General features: G+C 35.4%; 1 protein-coding gene across 1 annotated transcript in view; it reads right to left on the bottom strand.

The window, feature by feature from the left end:
• The window catches only part of SNTG1 (syntrophin gamma 1), a 956725-nt gene that overhangs the window by 74504 nt on the left and 855457 nt on the right, over positions 1–26764 (bottom strand). Inside the window, exons 14-15 of the mRNA XM_035011136.1 lie at positions 18866–18982; positions 17700–17771 (exon numbers count right to left, since the gene is read on the bottom strand). Of these exons, the coding sequence (XP_034867027.1) occupies positions 17700–17771; positions 18866–18982 (189 nt within the window). The remainder of the gene's footprint in view (positions 1–17699; positions 17772–18865; positions 18983–26764) is intronic.

The raw sequence follows: 26764 nt of genomic DNA, 5'->3' as shown, positions 1-26764 counted from the left end.
ACACTACATCAAAAACGAATGATGTGATGTATGGTGATTAACATAACGTTATAAAAAAAAAGCATATGGCAGTGTTACCACAGGGGGCAATTGCCATTTATATAAAACAATAAGAAAAGGGCTCTTTAAGGACGTGACCTTTGAGAAGAGGCATGAAGTAAAACAGTACACTATTTTAGATATTTGGGGAGGACAGAAACAAGTTCTAAAACATCATCATAGCATTGGAGGGAGTTAGCGGCAGGTGGCAGGATACTAGAGTAGACAGTTGGATAGCTGAGCAAAGTGTGCAGGAGATCTTACAGTGCCCTGGAGTTGCCATGAAACCTTTGGATTTTACTCTGACTCAAGTTGAGAGCTAATAGGAGATAAGGTGGTAAGTCAGGAAAATGGGCAAAAACTGATGAGATTAACACAGGTGAGACTCGAGGGTGATGAGAGTTGTAATAACAGTGTGCGGTATATTTTGCTCATCAGATGAGGGTATGGAAGAAAGAGAATTCAGGATGATACCAAGTTCTTGGAAGTAAGCAACTAGAATGCCAAAGTTAGAATGGCCATTAGCTGAGGTGGGCATTTGGAGAGTGGGAGGACATAAGTTTGAGATGCCTATTAGACATCCATCTGGAGGCATTTAAAAGGCCATAAATGGAGGAGGGAGCTCTCCATAAATTCATAGTTATTGGTATATAAATGGCATTTAAAGCAATGAAACTGGCAGTTGGTTGGGAATATCTAAGAAATGAGAGGCTTTGGGGGTGTCTGATTGGCTCAGTCTCAGTTAAATGACTGACATGGTTAAGTGACTGACTCTCAGTTTCGGCTCAGGTCATGATCTCATGGGTTGTGAGACTGAGCCCCGCATCTGGCTACACATTCAGCAGGGAGTCTGCTTGAAGATTCCCTCACTCTATCTCTCCCCCAACTTGCGCACATGCTCTCGCTTGCTCTCAATCTCTCTCTAAAAAGAAATAAATAGGGGCGCCTGGGTGGCTCAGTCGTTAAGCGTCTGCCTTCGGCTCAAGTCATGATCCTAGGGTCGTGGGATCGAGCCCTGTATCAGGCTCCCTGCTCAGTGGGAAGTCTGCTTCTCCCTCTCCCACTCCCCCTGCTTGTGTTCCCTCTCTCGCTGTGTCTCTCTCTGTCAAATAAATAAATAAAATCTTTAAAAAAAGAAAAAAAAACCTACCATCTTAAAAAAAAAAGAAAGAAAGAAATTTAAAAAAAGAGAGTCTATGAAGAACCATTAGCATTACTGGATCATTCCAAATAACTTTTGGTCCTCTCTCATTATTCTACACAATAGTGCAAACATCAAAACATAGTCCAAGAATAAATTTCCTTTCACTAATACAAAAATAACGTTACTGTCATTTTTACACATTTCTGTTGAATAGAAAATAGTTATATATGATATATACAAGTATATATAACAATGCATAGTTTAACTATAAAATACTGCATATATATATACATATATACATACATATATGTGCTAATGAAATGTTTTAATATCCATAATATTGTTGGAAAACAGATGTTATGAAAATAATTGAACATGGTATAACTCAGAGCCATCATTTTTATATGGAATAAGACATCTCTCTCCCTCCCATTGTATGTAATTCTTTTCTATTTCTGGCATTTAAAAGACCATATGACCTGTAATGTTTATGGTATCAGTTTATGTTTCTACATTAATAAAATACAGCCTTATAACCTTCATAACTCTGATTTTATATAAATACAAAGCATGCAAGTATTTTTTGGTCCAAAATAATTTTTATTTCTGCAATTCAATTGGGCAAACTTCTTAGTCAATGTCTATAACTGATCTATAGAATTTACTGTATTAGCTTTCAAATTAGAGCAATTAATAAACATATTCTGTGTTAATTTATCTAAAGATTAGATGGTTATGACTTTTATTTATTTAAAAGCAGCTCCCCAAGAGCAAGAGGAATAGGAAATTAGACAAAGCAAACAAAATTAATTCTGAATATTTGGTCTTTTTTAAGGATTTTATTTATTTATTTGAGAGAGAGCAAGAGTGTGAGGGCACAAGGAGGGGGAGAGGCAGAGGGAGAGACAAAGGGAGAAGCAGACTCTCCACTGAGTAGGGAGCCCGACACAGGGCCCGATCCCAGGTCCCTGGGATCATGACCTGAACTGAAGGCAGACACTTAACCAACTGAGCCACCCAGGTGCCCCAAATTCTGAATATTTTATTAAATTCTATTTCTTGTGTTTGTATACACTGTCTTTTGGGTCATTCTGATGGAATGTCACTGCAGAGAGGAAGACTGTCCACTGCAGGCCATTTACTGTCCTGCGACTAAACTGGGCTGAGTGTGAGTACATACCTGCTCTGTTCTCACACTCAGTCCCATTTCTATGTTGCAGCACAATGCTTCCATGTCACCAGGGCCCTAGGATGCTGCACTTGAGGACCCAAGGTCACACTAGGGGCTGAAGACAAAAGAAAGCATGGCTGGGAAGGTTGTTGGCAGAAGTGGTGGACAGAGTGACTGCCATCTCTCTGATAACTGTACCCTCACACATTTCAATGTATGCAAGCTTAGACTATCTCCAAGCAGAAAGGGAAAACAATACCTAATAAGGACAACACTTCCTATCCAATGAGAAAAACTGTATTTATTATTTTTAGTGCTTTGATGATATTCATAAAAATTTCACACTCTGTGTGTTAACCAACTACAGTTTCATCAGCCTTTTGTCCCTAAGTCAAGAAGCTGAAGTTCATAAAGAGGTACACCCTGGAGATACTGCAGGTTCAGTTCTTGACTACTGCAACAGTGTGAATATTGCAAGAGAGTCAAATGAATTTATTTGGTTTTCCAGGACATATAAAAGTTACATTTACACTATACCATAGTCTATCAAGTGTGAAATATCATTATGTCTAAAAATATGGACAAGCCTTAATAATAAGTACTGTATTGATAGAACATGCTAACCATCATCTGAGCTTTCAGTGAGTCATAATGTTTTTGCTTAGAGAGGGTCCCGGCTCAATGTTGATGGTTACTAACTGATCAGAGCCATGGTTGCTCAAGGTTGGGGTGGCTGTGGCAAGTTCTTAAAATAAGAAAGCAATAAAGTTTGCTGTATTGATTGACTTTTCGCTTCATGAACAATTTCTCTGTAGCATGTGATACTGTTGAATAGCATTTTACCCACAGTAAGTAGAACTGAGAGCCAATCCTCTCAAACCCTGCTGCTACTTTATCAGCTAAGTTTATGTAATATTCTAAATCCTTTTTTGTCATCTCAACAATCCTCACAGCATCTTCATCAGGAGTAGTTTCCTTCTCAAGAAAACACTTTCTTTGCTCATCCATTAGAAGTAACGCTTTATCCATTAAAGTTTTAGCATGAGATTGTAGCAATTCAGTCACACCTTCAGACTCCACTTCTAATTCTAATTCTCTGTATTTTCACCACATTTACAGTTACTTGCTGCACTGAGGTCCTGAACCCCTCAAAGTCACCCATGATGGTTGGAATCAACTTTCTTCCAAACTCCTGTTAATGTTGATATTTTGGCTTCTTCCTATGAATCACAAGTGTTCTTAATGGCATCCAGGATGGTGAATCATTTCCAGAAGGTTTTCAATTTACTTTGCCCAGTTCCATCAGAGGAATCAATATCTATGGCATTGAGAGCTCTACAAAATGTATTTCTTAAATAGTAAGACTTGAAAGTTGAAATTGCTCCTTGATCAATGGGCTGCATAATGAATGCTATGTTAGCAAGCATGAAAACAGCATTACAATATTAACATCAGAGATCACTAATCAAAGATCACCATAACAAATATAATAATAATGAAAAAATTTGAAATATTGTGAGAATTACCAAAATGTTGCACAGAGACATGAAGTGAGAAAATGCTGTTGGAAAAATGGCACCAATAGACTTGCTGAGTGCAAGGTTGCCACACACTTTCAATTTCTAAAAGACACAGAATCTGCAAAGCTTGATATAAAGTGAAGCACAGTAAAAAGAGATTTGCCTGTATTATACAAATATTCTTACATGATTTACAAATTTTATATGAGAACACCAAGAAGAGGATACAGTTGGATACATACTGTTTGAGTTGTTATATTAAGCAAGTCTTTAAAATAAAATTGCCCATTACATGTAATGCCCTTTTTGAAGAATCTGTTTGTACTTCACATCTGTTCTCCTCCTACTACTAGTATACCAGAAGACGGATCAATAGGTTGTTGGAATCACAAATGATGGAATCATTTACCTCCCTCAAAAGAATTCTTATAACTTGGGGTAGTGGAGAAAGAGCATTGCCTTGGTGTTCAACTAATCAAGGTTGTATTTCCATATTTGCTACTGACTGTGCAACAGTTGGCCCAGGGAATGGATGCCACCAAAGCTCCCTATTGCACAGAGAGGTGTCTGTTGATGACTTCCACACAGGATATGGTTGCTGATAAGTTTTTTTCTATTTAATAAGAGCCTTATTTCTGGTCTCTGGGACATTCCTGATTTCTCTTTTCATAATGTGTATGGTTGTAATAGAACTGATACCACACCAGAGAAAAGTAACCTTCAATAGTTATAAAGAGAGTCTAATTCCAGTTCATCATCAAAGAAATGGGTCCATTTTTCTCTTAATTCCAAGCACTTGGTCAAAAGACTGTCCTATGATTTCAAGGATGGAAGGGACCTCTCATTCAAATGCTTATTTGGACTGAAGTAAAACATATCTATGTCCTTACATTTGCCAGAAAGTCATGTTATTCAGAAAATGAGCAAAGGGACTTTCACATGTTGGACAAAAGGAAAGGAACTGCCTTGGTGGACAGGACTAATCCCACTTTAGGATGGCATACTTTTCAAGAGCAATTTAGAGACAGAAATCACTCACATGTGGAACATAAGGAATAGCTTGGAGGACCACAGAGGAAGGAAGGGAAAACTGAATGGGAAGAAATCAGAGAGGGAGACAACCATGAGAGACTCTGGACTCTACAAAACAAACTGACGGTTACAGCAGGGAGGGGGGTGAGGGATGGGGTGACTGGGTGATGGGTATTAAGGAGGGCACAAGTTGTGATGAGCACTGGGTATTATATGTAAATAATGAATTGTTGAACACTACATCAGAAACTAATGATGTACTATATGCTGGCTAACTGAACATAATTTAAAAAATACTAAAAAAAAAGAAATCACTAACATTTTTCAATCTTGATTAAGTATCCTTTCTTAACCTTATAAGGTAAGCTATACCAATAACCTTATAAGGTTGCTATAATTATAATTCCTGATTTAAGGGTGATGATTCTGGAATTTAAAAAATGAAGCAATTTATCAATGATATATTGCTGGGAATTATTGGGTCCAGAAGTCAAGCTTCAGCAATCTGATGCTGATTCATATTAACATGTCACTGTTCTTTCTCTCAACCAACTAATCTGATAATCATGTTAATATGGCATATCGAAACTAGACAATAATAGTACATAATGAATGCTGAAGGATAAATACACCTTAGGGAAACAAAAATAAAAGTAGTGAAATTATCTATTGAAATAAAAGTAACCATAACTCTATTCCTAAGAATTATCTTAGTTCCTATTAAGACCATCGGCTGTTGTTCAGAGAAAACATGACATAGTAAAAGAATGAATAATTTGTATAGTAATGATAAAGCAAAATTGAACTTTATTCCATGTTTTATAAAACAAAAATATATCAAATAGTTATTTATTATTTCCAAAACATCATAACCAATATCTCCAGAGCACAAAATGACAAAACACATCCCCCTACATAGACAAATACACAAATGCACATGTGTGTGTTTATATATCTATATCTTTGGAAAGGAAAACATTTCACAGGAGTGAATCATTTTTCTCTCAATTATGCTTTGTTGGAATTTGTTGGAACAACAAATTGGAATCCTACAAAGAATTTTCTCAATAAAGAGTTTTTTAAAAAGTTAGGAACAAGGTCAATTTTCACAAGATCCAACTGTTGATAGATGTAAACCCTCTAACACTGTTGATGAGAATGCAAACTGGTGCAGTGACTCTGGAAAACAGAACGGGGGTTCCTCAACAAGTTAAAAATAGAACTACCCGGGGATGCCTGGGTAGCTCAGTCAGTTAAGCGTCTGCCTTCAGCTCAGGTCATGATCCCAGGATCCTAGGATGGAGTCCCGCATTGGGCTCCTTGCTCAGCGGGGAGTCTGCTTCTCCCTCTGCCTGCCACTTTCCCTGCTTGTACGCTCTCTCTCTCTCTGACAAATAAATAAATAAAATCTTAAAAAAAAAATAGAACTACCCTACAATCCAGAAATTTCATTACCAGTTATTACCCAAACGATAAAAAAATACAGTTTTGAAAGGTTGCATGCACCCTGATGTTTATAGCAGCATTATCCACAATAGCCAAACTGTGGAAAGAGCCCAAATGTCTATCAACTGATGAATGGATAAAGATCTGCATATACAATGGAATATTGGTCAACCATCAAAAAGAATGAAATCTTACCATTTGCAATGACATGGAGGGAGCTAGAGAGTATTATGCTAAGCGAAATAAGTCAGTTAGTAAAAGACTAATACCATATGATTTCACTTATATTTGGAATTTAAGAAATGTAACAGATGAACATAGGGAGGCAAAAAAAGAAAGAGGCAAACCATAAAAGACTCTTTTAACTATAGAGAACAAATTGAGGATTGTTGGGGGGGAGGTGGGTGGGGAGTGGTTAAATGTGTGATCAATATTAAGGAGGGCATTTGTTGTGATGAGCACTGGCTGTTGTATGTAAGTGATGAATCACTAAATTCCATACCTGAAACTAACAGTACACTGTATGTTAACTAACTGGAATTTAAATAAAAACCTGAACAACAACAAAAAAGATATAATCTCAAGGTAAATTTTAATGCTCCTAATTTTATTATTTAGAAAAATATGTGTTGGGCGCTCAGTCGGTTAAGCATCTGCCTTCAGCTCAGGTCATGATGCCAGGGTCCTGGGATGGAGTCCCACATAGGGCTCCCTGCTTAGCGAGGAGTCTGCTTCTCCCTCACTCTCTGCCCCTCCTCCCTGCTTGTGTTCACTCTCTCTCAAATAAATAAATGAAATCTTAAAAAAAAATGTGTTAATTGAAAATATTTCAGATATTTCAGAGCTTGGCCAAAGACTCTTTTTTCCTTACACATGTAATATAATTTTAAAGCTGCTAAGCTAAAAGAGGAAACAAACAATGAAATCTAATCACATAAGTTAAATTTAATAAATCTGGTTTATGTATGTCTTTAAAAAAACAAAAAACCTGACCCACTGCAAAGACCATTTCTAACACTATATGTCCTGACATATTTAATGCAAACATCACAGGCCTATAAAACTATACTTTAAAGGGTTATGATCTAGTAAGGACAGAGAGCAGCATGGGTCCAGAGAGTTGGATCATCATGTTCCTTCTACACCAGCCTAGAGTGTCTCTAATCTTCACTGTTTCTACTTTATAAAGTGGGATGTGAACAATGGGTGCAATTTATTCAACTCTTTAAAATATGCAAAGGATAAGTAACAGGACATAGTGTTCAGTGTATATTGCTGAGCTTCTATAGAAAAATATTAATCATAGAAGTTGATATCATTCTAAACAATAGCAAAATAACAATAATGTTTTCATTAATAAAATATATAGTAGCACAAATATAATTATTGATAATAATAAAATGATATGATTAAAAATTGGAACTGAAAATTATCTATGACACTGTACTTTAAAAAAAAAGACATTCTAAAACAACTTGAAGGAGATTGCAATGCTTTTCTGCAGTGTTCCTTCATGGATGAAGGCCTCAGAAGGGGCTCATACCTGGTTTCTGCCAGTACTAAAACTTTATGTGCACCTGTGTAAATAATAATATAAGGTTTTGGAAGGTCAGAGTTAAGATTTCATACAATAGTAAATTTGCAAGGTAGAAAATTTCTGTAAACAAAAATCCAAAAGTATTAAGTCTAGAAGGATTACCAAAAAACCTAAAATAGACCTGAAGGAGTTTATACTGAATTGAGGATTACAAATTATTTTCTTCTTACAGGATGAATCCTTGAGACTGGAGCCAAATGGATTTGGGCAACAAAGCAAATTTTCTAGCTTTCTCCTTACACAAAAGGTATGTTCTGACTAACTGCCTATACAAAATTTTAGTAAATAGAAAATTATTATGGAAGATGTTTCAGTTATTTTAAATACTTTTTAAAAATATTCAATTTATTTATATCTTATGAGTATTATGTAAATTTCACTTGAAATGTGTTTCATTTGGAAGATTTTCTTAACATAGTTATATTCTCATATTTTATTAAAATTATTGGAATAAATTACAATATTAGGATTTAGAACAGCAATGCTCCCACTGTTTATTTTCAGAATTAGTCAGGCTATGCTTCTAGTCAGACTGAAGGGGAATAGATTTCTGCAACATGAAGTTGTGATAATTCATAAACATATTGTTCTTAAACCCACTTAGTTGGGGAAGGAATGCCCCATAAATACTTAGATATTAAGAAAGACAGGGTTGGGGTTTTGGTTATTTGGAAAACAAGATTAGATATCTTTTATGTATAACATTATCAAGGAGGAGAAATTACTGAATCTTTTTATTTCCAAATCCTATTGCTAAGAGATACTTGTTTGCTTTAAATAAAGACCTTGAGTTGTTTTAGAAGCTTTATGAAAGCATTTGAAGTCTGTAAATATTATAACAAAAAAGATAAACAAAATTTGAGGAATCATCAGATAGGTTTCAGAAGTCATGTACAATTATTTAAAATATTGGACAAATTCATGTTTTGCTCTTATCTGACATAAAAAAGGTAGTGCAGATGGTATAACTTAAAGAAAAAAGTAGTAACATAAGAGTGAGATTGAAATGTGTGTCATTACATTGGACAAGTGCAAATATTGGAAACCTCCAGCTGAAAAGAAAGCAAAGCAGAGAAAGGGTATTAAACTATGACTTTGAGCTTTCAAGAGCATACAAAGGTCAATAAAACAAATTTCTAAAAATGAAATTTGATGAATTAATATCCTGGGGCTTGAGAGATGTTTTGGAAAAATAGAAATAAGTACAACAGTTGGAATAATTATTAGACACATCACAGTTGGAATTCTAACAGAACAGCAAAATATTAAATATTAAAATATTAATATATCTAAGACAGTTCTAAAATAACAAAATACAAGATAAAGTCACATTTTTATCAGTGATGATCATTGTGTTTTATTAAGAAAAGAGGCTGGATTTGGCAGTTGGCACTGTGGACAGCAGTCTCCCCGTCTTTGCTGTCCGATGGCATTTCCACAGACAGAGATCAGGGTAAGAGAAACCATGGTTCTTATCCAGAGCAGTAACACTACCTTAGTTTACAGTTCATAAAATCTCTTAAAAATCACCAGGGAAATGTAGAGGGAAAAAAAATAAAACATAGTTTAAGAAGCATGGATTTAGGAAGGATTGCACATCTTAGGGCAATTTAATTCTCTCGTGATACACTAAAAAACTAAGAACCCTAATCATTTTTAAATGACTTGATAAAATGCAAAATAATTGATACATTTTTAAAGAATAATTGTTATTTTATTTTATTTTTTTTTTTTAAGATTTTATTTATTTATTTGAGAGAGAGAATGAGAGACAGAGAGCATGAGAGGGAGGAGGGTCAGAGGGAGAAGCAGACTCCCTGCTGAACAGGGAGCCCGATGCGGGACTTGATCCCGGGACTCCAGGATCATGACCTGAGCCGAAGGCAGTCGCTTAACCAACTAAGCCACCCAGGTGCCCCGAATAATTGTTATTTTAAAAATGAAAACTGATATAAATCTATTCAGAAAATGCAGACACATCTTTTTTACGGAGATGGTTTCCCTAAAACATAGTTTATTTCAAAAGTGGTAACTTCAGAGTCAAATAATATCCTTGCCATTAATACATGCCATTAACATAAAATTCTACTAAAAAATAATTCTTTATCTAAATTCCAGTCTTTGGAAGAATTCTTGTCTCTAACAAACCATTAGCGCTTGCTTGCCTAATAATGATATCAATACATGCTGATGCCACATATTATCTTCTACATTTTGTTTCTTGTAATATCTCCATTTATGTATATATTGTATATTTGTACATTATTGTATATTTTTTATTTTTGCTTTCATTTTAAATCAGATCATAAAAATTTTGGAGCAGCTCTTTTCTGTTCAAAATGCTAGTAGTGAGGGTAAAAGGAATGATAATACTGGATTTAGCTTTTTATTCACCAATACAATAATATATTGTACAAATATACAGGAGTATATTTGATATCAAAATATGAAGATCATGAAAAAATTCATTTACTTAAATACTTCTTTCTTTAATATGGGATTATTCCATTATTTTAATTTGATAAAATTATTTTTTCCATTTATCTCTTTCTTTATTCTACTCATTTTAACAATTCTTTTTAGTTGCTTTGTATTTGAGCAAAATTTTAATCAGCATTGTCTTAGAATGTTCTTTACCAGCCAGCTTGCCTTTAGACATGGTTTGCTACATCTACTCTACATGAGGCAGGCTTGTTTTCCTTATATGTTTGTTTTACAGTTCTCTTTATTTAGCAAATCCTGAAATGTAATATTTTTATTACAATCACATAAAGAAAATTTGCATATGAATTACAAAGACTTATTTCTTGAACCATTTGATAATTGCCAATGTGATACCTCATCACCCTCCACCCCCATAATTTCCTCTGTAGTTTTAACAAATAAGAACATTAGGATATTCACCCATATCACTACAATACAACCATCAGAACAAGGAATTTGATGTTGTATATTGTTGTCCTATGGTCCCTATACTTCATTCATGATTCACCAGTTCAGAATCATCTTGGTATGGAGCTGTCATGGCTTTTTAGTTGCCTTGAATGGGAAGATTACCTGGTCTTGCCCTGACTCTAATAGCTTTGACTTTTTTTTTTTTTTTGAGAGAGAGAGAGTGGGGAAGGGGCAGAGGCAGAGGGAGAGAGAATCTTAAGCAGGCTCCAGGCCCTGCACAGAGCCCCATGCGGGGCTCCATCTCAGGACCCTGAGATCATGGCCTGAGCCAAAATCAAAAGTCAGATGCTTAACAGACTGAGCCACCCACATGCCCATAATGGCTTTGACACTGTTGAAACTTTGACACTACTGAAGACTGCAGGCCAGTTATTTTGTAGACTGTGACTCACCTGGGTTTGACATTTCTTTGTGATTAGATTAGATCACATCACACTAGATTAAATTAAATGGTTTCCCCATTATTACATTAAATTAGATCAGATGTTTCTCTTGGTTTATTATACCGTTTTAGGAGAAATGTCACAGACCTGATTTTCTCCTTCTAATTGTGATATTCTGCTATCATACTATCAGGCATAATGCTTTTGATTTTTTCCATTAATAAAATGTTCATTTTGATCAACTTGTGAAGATGGTGAAGTCCCCTGTAAAGTTACTCTTTTCTTTTTTGAAATTGTAATAAGTACTGTGCAGGGAGGTACTTAGAAACTATTTAAGTTTCTGCTTCTTATTAAATTTTCCACTTACTTATTTATTGTTATGAAGATAGATTCATGGTTTCCTATTTTGAACATCAGTTTGTCCCAGATTTGCCCACCAGTGCCCTTGAAGCAGGTCTGTGTCTTTTGACATATTTCCAACATTCTTTGAGCATTTTCTGATTTTCTGGGACAATGAAATTATTTAACCTCATCTTTTACTTTTGATGCTACAGTCAAGCCATCAACAATTTTTCTACAGAGTTCTGGCTCCTTGTAGTGGAGGATGGTATTAAGAAAGCGATAGCTGGGTGCTGGGTGTGCTCCTTGCTGATGGGGACTCTCTGAACCAGGTACTCTCGGGAGGCAGGGTAAGGTCTGTATGTGCACATCACTTCTCGGCCTTTTGGCCAAGATCAAGTGAAGGGCTATACGTGCGCGCGCACACACACACACACACTTGTATAAATGTGTGTAAAAACACCTGTTTTTATTTGTATAGCTATCTATAGACACACACACACACACACAACCAATTGCATACCAGTATTTCTTTTATTTTTTTTTTTTTAAGATTTTATTTATTGGGTGCCTGAGTGGCTTAGTTGGTTAAGCGACTGCCTTCGGCTCAGGTCATGATCCTGGAGTCCCGGGATCGAGTCCCTCATCGGGCTCCCTGCTCAGTGGGGGGTCTGCTTCTCCCTCTGACCCTCCCCCCTCTCATGTACTTTCTTACTCTCTCAAATAAATAAATAAATCTTTAAAAAAAAAGATTTTATTTATTTATTTGACACAGAGAGAGAGTTAGCGAGCGCAGGAACACAAGCGGGGGAGTGGGAGAGGGAGAAGCAGACTTCCCACAGAGCAGGGAGACCAGATGAGGGGCTCGATCCCAGGACCCTGGGATCATGACTTGAGCCGAAGGCAGACGCTTAACGACTGAGCCACCCAGGCGCCCCGCATACCAGTATTTCTTATTCTAATCCAGCTCTGTTGGGTTTATTTTAGTCTGTCCTGCCATATTTGCAACTCTCATGTCTCTGACAGTGAGAAATCAGGCTCCCATTCCCCCTATCTATTTAGTTGACCAATCCCTTTCTCTCTTTCCCCATCTCCCACCAACACACATCTGAAAGCTCTCCTCACTCAGCCCAGCCAGCCATGATATTTTTGTATTTTTTTCTGAAAATGATTTTGTAAGAATATCACTGTGACTATACTGATCACTATGTATATTTTATCAAGAATTTAAACTTAATGCATATAAGGTTAGTCTGTAAAGCAGTGTCCTAAAAATTAAAAAAGAAAGATGGTCTTTCAAAAAGGCTCACTCCTTTTCAGTCTAATGCTCTGAAAGGGGTAGGCTTTAAATATCTACAGACCATATAGTCTTCCTCCTTTGCAGGGTTTGCTAGCCACGTGATATTAGGAGGTTCATACAATTCAACTATTTTGAAGTAGGTCAGATACTCTGTTCACACTTCCTGTGTTTCCCCGTGTCCGATCGTTTGACAGGATAATTGCTGTGCCTGAGCTTTCACATCATGCAGATAGGTCCTGCCATTCTCTCACTAGGAGTAATCTGATCATTGGAATTGAGCTACTAAATTCAGCTGTAGGATGAGATCCAGGTTACATGAGGAGTTGTACCTGAGCATGGGACTTTGGGTATTCTCCAGCTGGGAGGTAACACAGGTGCCCAATTAGGTACAGACAAAACACAAGGAGTAAATTCTCTTTCCTGTAGAAGCTGATATTATAAAGTTATTTTCGTTTGAAGAGATGATCAAAGAATATACAGCACCCCAAAATCATAGGGGAAAAGTGCTAAAGAATTGTGTTAGTTAATAAAAAATACAATGCATTTTTACAGAATTCTTTGAGACAGAATTAAAGACTTTCTTGAAGTGCAAGCTCAGAATTCAATACATGGTGAGTTTTTTCCAGCTGCATTCAGCTACACTGTGGTCTTAGAGTTGGAACTCAGGCAATCATTTTTGCTCAGAGTCAGATAACCGAGAGCAGTGGGAGAGGACAGGCCTATGGCTGCCATGAGGGTAATTACCACTGCAGGCCTCTATACAGTCTTCTCCTCTGCCTCTCTTCTCGCCCTGCACCTCTCTAGCCCACTGCCCAGGCCTTGTTGGAATGGGCTGTCTCTACCCCAGGATCTTGGCAGCATCCCTTAAGCATCCCCCACCCCATCCCTCCAATCCTGTCTCACATTGCAGTTAGAAGACTATTTTGAAAAAGGCAAACTCAGTCACTGCTCAGGCTTGAAATCCTTAGGAGGCTCCTTTGTTCTTCAGATAAGTTTTATGTTCCCTATTCTTGTCTTTTAACAGCTTCCGCCATGCAAACACCAGCATTAGCTTCCATACCAAGCAAATTACAGACATACTGAACGTTCTTTAGTTGTTTAAATAACACATATTTCTTTGTACACCCGGACAAGTTTACACATTACTTTCTATGCCCACAATGCCCCCTTCTTCTCCCACTTACCAAACCCCAATCCCAACCAAAACACATCATCTGAACCCTTTAATGATCATTTATATTTCAAGTTTATTTAAGGCCTCCTTCAAAATGTCCTTCCTAAATTCCTTAGTCAGCTAGGCTTTTTGTGAACTCAGCCCTTCTGTCCAGTTGCACTGAATCCCTAATACCTAGTTGAGTGCTTGGCACATAGAGAGTACTGCATGAGTATTTGTAATGTGAATTAATTCATAAAAATACATTCACATATCGATTAATGAATTGCCAACCTTCACAGCATCCTATGTTTTGTTATCTCCACTGAACAGAAGAAATTGAAGTTTAAAGTACCTAATATATTTGCAAAGGGTAATGTATTTAGTAACAGAATTGTCATTTTTTGCCAAGACTCTCTTGTTCTGAAAATTTTGTTCTCTCATCACCTGGCTGGCTTTCTCATTTTCATTTCTTTCTGATTTATCAATACTTATCCTGACAAAGAAAGAGGTAATATAGTATTTAAGAGCACAGATTTTTGAGATAGACTGCAAGATTCAAATCCCTACTTCTGGCATTTACTAGCTATTGTGACCTTGAGCTATTTACTTAAAATTTCTTTGCCTTGGTTTCCATATATGTGAAATGGGAATAATAATTGCTTCATAGTGGTGTTGTAAAGATTAAATAAATTATTTTATCAAGAAACTGAGAACAATACCTGGCATATATGTGTAAGCTATATCTATTGGGTAACTAATTATCGCTTCATTTTTCTTATTACTTGTATAGCTTCATATCAGAAGAGAGGGGAGAGGGTTTTCTCTATTAGTGGTACCAGGCCAGATGTTCTGTTGTCCAGATCATTAAACTGTGCCTTTAAATTTGCCTTTTCCAAGAGATCCCTTTCTGGAGACTGAAGTCTACAATCCATACATCTGCACAGGACTGTTACCTCATGACGGTAGATGGCTGGGTTAGAGAAGACCCTTTCAAAATTGCTTCCCAGACCCAACTCTCTGAGGCTGGACTCCTTGTCAAGCCAATCATCCTCCAGGAACTGATCTGACTGCAGGAAAGGTATCCATTTAACACTGAGTCTTATGTCTACTCCTCTATTCTTGTGCTATATGAATTTTTCACTTGGCGAAAAAGCAGCAAATTTTGTGTGTTGAATGTAAATCCATGAAGCACAGAAAATTAGTGTTGTATTGATTAATGGTAGGAGAACTTTCTTATTTATATATCACAAGTAAGAGTAAAATTATATTTTATTGAGTGTCTAAAAATATTTATCTCCAGGCCTCTAACTTATGTAAAAATTTTCCCAAAGCAACTAATGAGCTTATAGGAAATTTTATGGGAAAAGAAAAATGAGAAGTTCTCTTTGATTTTAATTTGGACACTTCTAGGTATTTGTAATGACAGCATAAGTTGGTATGGCTTTTCTAGGAAGGAATTTAGATACCTAAACCTAACATCTTGAATATGTTGAAATATTTTCCACCCAGGATTTCCAAAACTCAGAATTTAGTTTAAAAGAAATAACTAGAAAGTTACATAAAAGTCTGTGGCAAACATCAATTCTTTGCTATCTACTTGTGTGTGTGTGTGTGTGTGCCTTCATGTTAACTTAATGTCTGTGTCACCCTAATATGTAAGCTCAATGAAAGAAGGGACTTTTTCTGTTTTTTTTTTTTCCCCAGCCATTATAATAAGCACTTAACAGATTACCTGGTATACGTCAAATATTCAACCACTATCTCTTATGTAAATCAGTCATTATTGTGATGTCTGATAAAACAAATGAGGAAGCAACTAAACAGCTAAATAAATATGGCCAAATGTTAGGGTAGAACCTACCAAAAAGTCAAGGTTTTTTTTAAGTATATTGATTGACATAAAAAAAAACCTCAACATTTTTACATGAGAAAAAGTTACAAACCATATAATCCTAATATTGCAAAAAAATTTTAAGAGAAAGTATTGAGTGGTTACATGGAACCACACATAATTCTTATTCTCTCTTTTAAAATTGTCCTTATTTCAAGTAATAAAATAAACTGCATTATTTTTAAATGCTGAATCAGGTGTTTTTTTTTTTTTTTTTTTTTTTTTTTAATAAGAGAGGCTTACAAAGACCATGTAACTACTTGGAAAATGACTAGGAAATAATTTAAATTGAAATAAGAACATAGAAATGCATCCTGGATTACTACTATGAAAATGTTACTTAATGTAGGGCTAATGAATTGACAAATAAAACTGACTTGTTAGTTTCTTGGGTTTTTTTATCTTTTCTTTCTCTCTTTCTCTCACTCCCTCCTCCTCCCTCTCTTCCTTCCTTCCTCCCCCACTTCTTTCCTTCTTCCCTCTCTCTCTTTAATTCTTTCCTTAATTCCATCAGTTTTGTTTTTTTTTTTTTGTTTTTTTTTTTTTGGTAAAAATTTCAATTAGAATCTCATTCAATTAGATTAAATTAGAATTCCATTAGCTGTTTTGGTAATTATTTAAAAAACTGGAGCCGGGTATGTTCTCCTTTTCTTCAGACACCCCTACATCTTTTAGGAGTTGCCAGGGCCTTCTTTACTAACAATCAACCAAGTACATCAGAGTTGTTCTTCCTCCATCAATCCCTAAATAGAACTAAAACCATACACAATGATGAGCTAACAATGACCTATATTTTTATTTAGCTCTTGTGCTACTATGAATGTCAGTTTTAATCTAAGATTATTTTATAGGGAAGAAAAATTATGAACATTTCTGAGGTAATAATATTTTTTTGTTTCTCTGCCTTCAGATACTTTTGATACATTTCATTTATGTTGTAAATGTTCCATCATTTTCTACTGAGTCTTTAACTAGAAGAAAATAATCGACATAAAATGCAGGGAACTTAGTATTCCTTGGCTACAGGAACAAGGTGTACCTTAACAAGGATTTAATTGTCATCTATAGTACTTCCAAGCTTACAGACCTCAGAGTAAAAACTGAATGAAGATTATTATTTAGGTTTTATTCCCATTTTGCTTCTTAAAAATGGCTACAGAAACCATTTGGAATTTTATAGAATTCTTGATGACTTCCCATTCCAATTATCTTGTGTATGGCCAGAATTTTAATTGATTTATGACAACTATAAGTTCTTCTACACACTCAGATAACCTACCTCTGAGATTTAAAAAAAAAAATCTTTCTCTGCACATGCCTTTTTATTTTCTACATTTTCTAATTCCAAGTCTTCTCTAAGACTTTTTCTTTTGTATTTTACTAAAAAAAAAAGAAAAACAAACAAAACAAAACAAGTATGGTGATAATTGAGGTTTAAATTAAGACTATTTTCGATTGAACTTTCTATTTCTCCCTCAGTGAACTCCTACTAAGCTTCTTCCTGCTCCTCTCCCTAGACAGAGGGACTACAGAATCTGCTTAGTAATTACTTAAACTGATATGAGGGTGTTTATATACTTTTTCTGCATTCTATCTTTTATACATATTTTTTTTCTTTATCTTTATCTTTTATATCCTTGCATCATTTGTTTTCATGAGCTACTTATGAGCACAGAACCATTGAAAAGGAAAAGCCATGAAAATTTTCACTACCTATTGTTCATACCTTGAGAATCTTGCACATAATCTCATAAACTGAAAATGTTTTCTCTGCTCGGGTCCAGTCCCACGTTGTCACCTTTAAAAGATGAAAAACTAATATGTTATTTGTTTTAGAAAGATAACCCCAATTTCCCTCTTTCTTTTACTTACATAATATGGTGCACAATGAAACTTTCTCACATGTACTATATAGTCTCGTTTGTGGAGTTATTTTTATAGACGTCCATGTGTGGTATTTTGGTTTCCTCTCTTCTACATTTTATCACCATTTCTTTTCCTCTTTCAGCAAATGTTTTATGTTATATGTAACAATTTCCATTTGCCCAATGTACTTAAATATTTTAAATAATGTATGTATTACCTACGTATAAATACTAAGTATTTATATTTCACACATATAATAATTTTGCCACCAGTTACATATAAAGCAGAATACTAGATATCAATGGAGGCTTTAATTTTTTAAAAAGACAGTTTAAATAGGGAAGTTATTTCAAGATGTAAATGCCTTATAACATTGTGAAGACACCAAACACTACAATGAAGTTATTTCACTCTCTTATGTTTAAAACATATATTTGTCTGTCTAGTCATAAGAAATTATTCAGAGTAGGAATATAGTAAGATATATAAATATTAATGGCTTTTTTCTTGCCTTCCAGGTGCTTTGAACTTTGTGTAGACATAGTCATTCAAAATAGCAGCAGGTCAGGCTTGATATTTCCAAGACCCTATGTAATATTAGACTTGTAAGTGAGTGGTCTGGCATTTGATATTTATACTCAATAAATATTTATTGAGAATCTACTATTGTGTAAGGTACATGTTTCCAAAAGAAAGACCTTAGGTGCAATAAGTACACATACATATTTAATACAAAGACCAATGACTAGAATACAGGAAATCAAAATGCTATTTTTTTTTTCATTTTGGCGACCATAAATGCCTAAAAAGAAATGCCTTCCAGGGTTATAAAATAAATATTTAATGCCAGAATATATATCTTTAGGAAGGTATTTTCAGAAACATTTGGACTGTTTTCTATTTTTTTTCTGTATTTTATTTTTAAAATATATTGGTAATATGCTATTTACTATTATTAAATTGATGTCACTCTGTCATGACAATATGGGAAAAGTAAAAAAAAAAAAAATAGACAAAGACACTTACTGGAGGTGCCAGAAATTTGTAAAGACATGATCCCCTCAGGGCTAGAAATGTTGGTGAGTACACACGATCTTGTAGAGGGTCTTGCTCCCGTGCTTCACACCAGCCCATGTAGACTATCTGCAAGAAAATTGAACATGATGAACAGTCAAAAAAAAGTCTCATTTCAGATGTGTACTTTTCATATCTTGGGTATTTTAATTCTCTCATAAAATTATCAAATTAACTGATGCAAAAAATACATTAGCTTCCAATAAGTGAATGTGAACCACTCCTAAGAGTTTATGTTTCTGTCAGCACTTATGAGGTGTTTGGTGTTTATGTGATCCAACTTGGCATAAATTATATCTCTCACTCTCCACCATTCCAACTATAAAAATGTTTCTTCATAATAAAATTTATTGACTTCTCCTATCAGTTTCCCAATAAGTGGCCTTTTACTATGGGGATGTGCTCCCAGAATAAAATATTTAAGTGGGAAAAAGAGATAAGTCAAAGACAAGTACCTTGTGTGACTACCACTGTTGTGGTGTACTACACCTCCCCTCTACCTGACAGGATGGAATGACAACTCTTCTTGTTTTAGTCACGGATCTAAGATGAATATAGTTTATTCAAACATTATTCATATATCAAATGGCAATGACAACAGCTCTTTTGTCTCTAGATCTTAAATATTTGTGGGTCAATTTCCAAAAGGAAATCATGTGAGATAAGCCACTCCTCCTTCAATCATTTGATTGTTGTGAAGCCCAAATATAGACATAAACATTTATTCAATGAATTTTATATTCCTGACAATGTATTCATATGTCATTTATCTCTTACTGCAACTCTGTATGGTAGAAGTATCTGGGAAGATATATTTCCCACCTCATGTAACTTACTTTGGTTTTATGGTTGACAGGATGTTCTTTCCTGTTCTTAGACATTTTCTTTTCTTTTCTTTTTTTTTTTTTTTTGCTATGAGATCTGTTATGACTAATGGGATATTAATACACATGACACAAGTAGAGTTGGACTTAGTATCTTGTGCTTCTGCCATTACAATGAGAAAAGCATACCCAACCTATGTGGAGTCAACCAGAGCCAAAACTACCTCTTGGACAAAGTTTAGCCAAGTCCAGGCTAAAGACTAATTAAAAACAACCAGTTCACTTGCAGAGAGAAATAAAACACAGATAAATAGACTTCCCATTTTCATGGGTTAGAAGAATTATTTAAAAAAATATTCATAATATCCAAATTGATCTACAGATGCAATACCATCCCTTTCAACTTCCCAGTGGCATTCCTTAGAGAAATAGAAAAATTATCTTAAAATTCATATGGTACCACAAAAGGCCCTGAGTAGCCAAAGCAATATTGAGCAAGAAGAAAGCATTGTACTTTATGATTTAAAATATATTACAAAACAATAGTAACCAAAACATAAGATATGGGCATTAAAGCAAGTATATAGAATGGAGCAGAAGCAAGAGCCCAGAAATAAATTCAGGGTCAACTGATCTCTGACAAAGATGCAAGAATGCACAATGAGAAATGGATAGTCACTTGAATAAATAGCCTGGGAAAACTGGATAATCACATGCAGAAGAATGAAGTTGGATCCTTATCTCACCATATACAAAAATGAATTAAACTCAACTCAACTCAAAATGAATTAAAAACTCAAATGTAGGCCCTAAAACCATAAAACCACAAGAAATACAATTTTAAAACATTATGCATTTCCTGTGTATATCTCCCAAACTGGCTACAATTAAAAAGACAGGAAGGGACAAATTTTCATGAGGACATGTAGCAAGGTAAAAGCTCATATAAAGCTGGTAAGAGTTTGATTCTTCACTTCTAATATCAACTCAACACAAATGTGTATACATGTGCACTGAAGCACATGTATAAGAATATTCATGTAGCAGGGTGCCTGGGTGGCTCAGTAGGTTAAGCGTCTGTGTTTGGCTCAGGTCATGATCCCATGGTCCTGGGATCGAGCCCCACGTCGGGCTCCCTACTCAATGGGGAGTCTGTTTTTCCCTCTGCCCTTCCCTCTGCTTGTGCTCTCTCTCTCTGTCAAATAATAAATAAAATCTTTTAAAAAAAGAATATTCATGTAGCATTATTCTTCCTAGTTCCAACTACGTACCAGATAGTTTGAGATATTAAAATGTGTACCCTAAAAATACTTTACAGAAAAAAATAACAATAAATTATGGTATAATAAAGTAATAGTACACAACAAGGAAAATTACTAAATTATAGTTACATGGAAAAACACAAATGAATTTCACAGAACATGCTAATTGAAAGAAGAAGATATGGAATAATAAATACACACAAACATATATAATTTGATTCAAATAACTTGTTTTGGAATCCATTTCTGGTTGGGAAAAAAAGTACTATGGAAAGCAAGACAATTACTACCAAAATTGTCAGGATAATGGTTACTTTAAAAGACAGCAAGCCAGCTGTGACTGTGGAGAATGCAGCATGGGGAGAAAATGTGAGTTACTAGCAATCTACTTTTCTTGACCTGGATTGTGGCTATGTAGAGGTTTGGCTTTTGAATAATCAAGCGGCAGGTTTATGTTTTATGAATTTTCTTTACATGCATTATGTTTTATAAAACCCCTTTTAAAATAGCATGCTGTGTGTATTATTAATAATAGTTTTATAACAATCTCAATATAACAGAGCTTTGTGAGTTTTATGGGGAAAAAAGTATTCTGACAAATATGGTTAAATTGCAGTCATTCTTGCATTCTTTATGGTTAAATTGCAGCCACTGAAATGAGATGAAATTTTAGTTATTACAAATTATTTAATCATTGTATCACTTCACAATTAGGTCAGAATCTTTCATTTTAACTCAATTTGATAAAAATTATAGTTTCTCTATGTTTATGACTTCTCTGTATTGGTAAGAGAAAAAATAATTGAGTGGTATACATAATTATGAGAAGGAAATATTTAAGCTTCTTAAGACTGTGAAATTTGAGTTCTTTGTCTCTTCTTGCCTCTATAATTTGCTGGAAATTGAAATATTAAGAACAATATACTGATATTTTTCAAGAAATATCATTGAATACAATTTTATTATTTTGAACTGAGTGTAGCTTTGGGGATGAGTTGATGACATAACTAAGAAAAATGGGATTATCAGATCTGTAAGGGATATTTCTTCATGCTTGTTCTCCAGGCCAAGGATTGCCCTTATCATCTTCTGTTCCAAAACAAGGAAAAGAAGTTCTGCTCAATTGTGCAGAGATGTCAAAAGGCACCCTTTAGTTTTCATCATTATCAGGACTCTTGTGAAATAATTATATGGTTGAGGAGACCGAGGAATTTTTAGTAAATTCTTCCCATGCATGTCACAGCAAATGATAATTCTAAAACAAAACAAAACAAAACAAAACTATATCACTTAATCCTAAAAAAAAATTTAAAAACTTAAATGGACCATATAGGCATAAGAGTATTTCAGTGGGATATTTTAGAAATAAGGATAATTAAAAGGAAATGGTTTCCCTTGCATATGAAATGACAAGAGGACTTCCAAAATGTATAATTTTAAGATAAATATTTCAGAAGCTTGCCTATTTTTCAGCTTTACTGAGGTATAAATAGACAAAATTATAAGGTATTTAAAGTTGTACATTGTGATGATTTGGTGAACACATATATTGTGAAAGGATTACATCTAGTTAACATATCCATCAATCTCACATATGTAGGTATTTTATTTATATAGATCAGAACATTTAAGTTCTACTCTCAGCAAATTTCAGTTATATGATACTGTGTTAACTATAGTCACCATGTTATTACATCAGATCCTCAGATTTTATTCATCTTACAGGTGAAACTACACCTTTACACCAACCTCTCCTCATTTTTTCCAGTCTCTGGCAACCACTTTTCTACTCTTTGATTCTCAGTTTGACTGTTTTTTTTTTTCTATTCCACATATGAGTGACACTATGAAATATTTGTCTTTCTCTGTCTGCCTTATTTCAATTAATGTGATGCCCTCCAGGTACATTCATGTTGTCACAAACAACAGGATTTCTTTCTTTCTCAAGGATGAATATAAAATATATCTCACTTCTCCTTTATCCATTCATTTGTTGATGTACATTTGTTTCCATATCTTGGGCTATTGTGAATAATGCTACAATGAGCATGGAAGAGAAAATATATCTTTGAGGCCCAGTTTTCCTTTCCTTTGGGTATGCTAGATCATATGGTAGATCTATTTTTAATTTTTTTAGGAAGCTCCATACTGTTTTCCACAGTTGACAGCACAAGTGAACATTCCCACTAAAAGTGGACAATTGTTCCCTTTTCTCCACATCTTCACTAACTTTTGTTATCTCTTGTCTTTTTGATGATAGCCATTTTAACAGGTGTGAAGGTGATATCTCATTGTTGTTCTGATTTGTATAAACCTGCTTATTTTATTTTACTTATTTATTTTTTAATTGTTATGTTAATCACCATACATTACATCATTAGTTTTAGATGTAGTGTTCCATGATTCATTGTTTGTGCATAACACCCAGTGCTCCAAGCAGAACGTGCCCTCTTTAATACCCATCACCAGGCTAACCCATCCTCCCAGCCCTCTCCCCTCTAGAACCCTGTTTGTTTTTCAGAGTCCATTGTCTCTCATGATTCATCTCCCCCTCCGATTTCCCCCCTTCATTCTCCCCCTCCTGCTATCTTCTTTTTTTTTTTCTTAACATATATTGCATTATTTGTTTCAGAGGTACAGATCTGAGATTCAACAGTCTTGCACAATTCACAGCGCTTACCAGAGCACATACCCTCCCCAGTGTCTATCACCCAGTCACCCCCTCCCTCCCACCCCACCCCCCACTCCAACAACACTCAGTTTGTTTCCTTCAATTAAGAATTCCTCATATCAGTGAGATCATATGATACATGTCTTTCTCTGTTTGACTAATTTCGCTCAGCATAATACCCTCCAGTTCCATCCACCTCATTGCAAATGGCAAGACCTCATTCCTTTTGATGGCTGCATAATATTCCATTGTATATGTATACCACAACTTCTTTATCCATTCATCTGTCGATGGACATCTTGGCTCTTTCCACAGTTTGGCTATTGTGGACATTGCTGCTATAAACATCAGGGTGCACGTACCCTTTTGGATCCCTACTTTTGTATCTTTGGGGTAAATACCCAGTAGTGCAATTGCTGGATCATATGGTAGCTCTATTTTCAACTTTCTGAGGAATCTCCATACAGTTTTCCAGAGTGGCTGCACCAGCTTGCATTCCCACCAACAGCGTAGGAGGGTTCCCCTTTCTCCGCAATCCCGCCAACATCTGTCATTTCCTGACTTGTTAATTTTAGCCATTCTGACTGGTGTGAGGTGGTATCTCATTGAGGTTTTGATTTGGATTTCCCTGATGCCAAGTGATGTTGAGCACTTTTTCATGTGTCCGTTGGCCATTTGGATGTCTTCTTTTAAACCTGCTTATTTTAAATGACATGTGTAATTATCTGAAAACACACCTGATATGTAAAGCCTGCACTGCATAGAAACATTTATTTATTACTTTAACATTTATTCTAGTTCACTTTATTATTTTTGCCCCTTTTAAATAGACTTCAATTTTTTAAAGCAGTTTAACATAACTGAGTAGAAGGTAGAGATTTCCCCATAGACCTCCTGTCCCCATACATACACAGCTTATGTGTCTTTCCCACTATCAACATCCCCCAAAAGAGTGATACATTTGTTATAATTGATGATCTTACATTGATACATCATTATCACCCAGAGTCCATAGTTTACATTATGGTTCACTCTTGGTGTTGCATATTTTATAGGTTTAACAAATGAATAATGACATGTATCATACAGAATCATTTCACTGCCTTAAAAATCCTCTGTGCTCTGCTGATTCATCCATCCAGCCCCACGCCCTAGAAACCACTGATATTTTTACTGTCTATATAATTTTACCACTTCTAGAATGTCATATCTTTAAGATCATATAGTATGTAGCCTTTTTAGATTTATTTATTTCATTTTTTAATATACATTTATGGTTTATCCATGTCTTTTCATGGCTTGATACCTCCTTTTTTTTTAGAGCTGAGTGATATTCCATTCTTTGGATATACTACAGTTAATTATCCATTCACCTACAGATAGCCGTCATGGTTGCTTTCAAGTTTTGGCAATTATGAACAAAGGTGCTAAAAATATCAGTGTGCGAGTTTTTGTCTGGACATAAATTTTAAACTCATTGAGGTATATGCCAAGGAGTTTGATTGTTGCAATGTACGATAAAAGTATACTTAGTTTTGTAAGAAACCACAAAACTATCATCCAAAGTGGTTATACCATTTTTCATTCTCACCAGCAATGCATGAGAGGTTTTTTTTTTTTTGTTTGTTTGTTTTTTTTTAAAGAAAGGCAGACTGCCACTTGCAGCGCCTCATTTGGATGTGTCTTGAGTCTTGGAAGCTTGACTACCCTACGTTCTCCTACAAATGGACTTTGAGAGCTTGTTTGGAGTTTCTAGCAGGGGAGCGCAGCTACTCGTATACCCTTGACTGAAGAATGGTCCTCCTCTATCGGGGAAGGAAGTCCTCTTCGACCGAGCCCACAGCTTCGGGAGAGACGCACATGGAGAGGTGATGGAGAAAGGGGACACCCACCTAACCAGCCAGATCAACCGAATCAACCCTGGCAATCAATGGGTTGACAGATGTCACAGCCAGATAGCCCTCACATCCTGCATGAGAGTTCTTATTTCTTTGTATCCTTGCCAGCATTTGGCATTGTCAGTGTACTGTATTTGGCCATTGTAGTAAGTATGCAGTGATATATTACAATTGTTTTATTTTTTCATTTCCCTGATGACATATAATGTAGAGTATCTGTTCAAATGTTTATTTTTCATCTATAGATCTTCTTTGGTGAGACCTTTATTAATGTTTTTGACCTATTTTTTAATTGGGTTATTCATTTTCTTATTGTTGAGTTCAAGAGTTCTTTGAATATTTTGGATAATGGTCCTTGATTGGATGTAGGTTTGGCAAATATTTTCTCCCAATTTGTGGCTTGTCTTATTCTACTGATATTATCTTTTGAAGAGCAAAGATTTTTACTTTTAATGAATTGCATGTTAGCAATGGTTTCTTTCATAGATCATGCCTTTGCAGTTACATCTAAAATGTCATCAATGCCTGGGTGTCTCAGTTGGTTAAGTGTCTGCCTTCATCTCAGGCCCTGGTCCCAGGGTCCTGGGATTGAGTCCACATCAGGCTCCCTCCTCCATGGGGAGCTTGCTTCTCCCTCCACCTCTGCCTCTCTCTCTCTCTCATGAATAAATAGGTAAGATCTTTTTAAAAAATGTCATCGACATAGCCAAGGTCATCTAGATCTTCTCCTATGAGATCTTCTAGTAATTTTATCGTTTTGGAGTTTACATTTAGGTCTGTAATCCACTTTGAGTTAAAATTTGTGGAAGGTCTAAGGTCTATTCTATTTTTTTTTAAGATTTTATTTATTTATTTGAGAGAGAGAGAATGAGAGACAGAGAGCATGAGAGGGAGGAGGGTCAGAGGGAGAAGCAGACTCCCTGCCGAGCAGGGAACCCGATGCGGGACTCGATCCAGGGACTCCAGGATCATGACCTGAGCCGAAGGCAGTCGCTTAACCAACTGAGCCACCCAGGTGCCCTATTTTTTTTTTTTTTAATATAGATATCCAATTGTTCTAGCACCATTTATTGAAAAGATTATCCAGGGATGCCTGGGTGGTGTAGTTGGTTAAGCAGCAGAATCATGGTTTCAGTTCAGGTCATGTTCTCAGGATCATGAGATCAAGCCCAATGTTAGGCTCAATAAATAAGTAA

The sequence above is a fragment of the Mirounga leonina genome, unplaced genomic scaffold (genome assembly GCF_011800145.1).
Source record: "Mirounga leonina isolate KUSES-001 unplaced genomic scaffold, KU_Mleo_1.0 Mir_165, whole genome shotgun sequence".
In the NCBI taxonomy this organism is placed as follows: Eukaryota; Metazoa; Chordata; class Mammalia; order Carnivora; family Phocidae; genus Mirounga; species Mirounga leonina.
The sequence above is the reverse complement of the archived record's forward strand: the minus strand, read 5'-3'. Positions and strand labels throughout refer to the sequence as shown.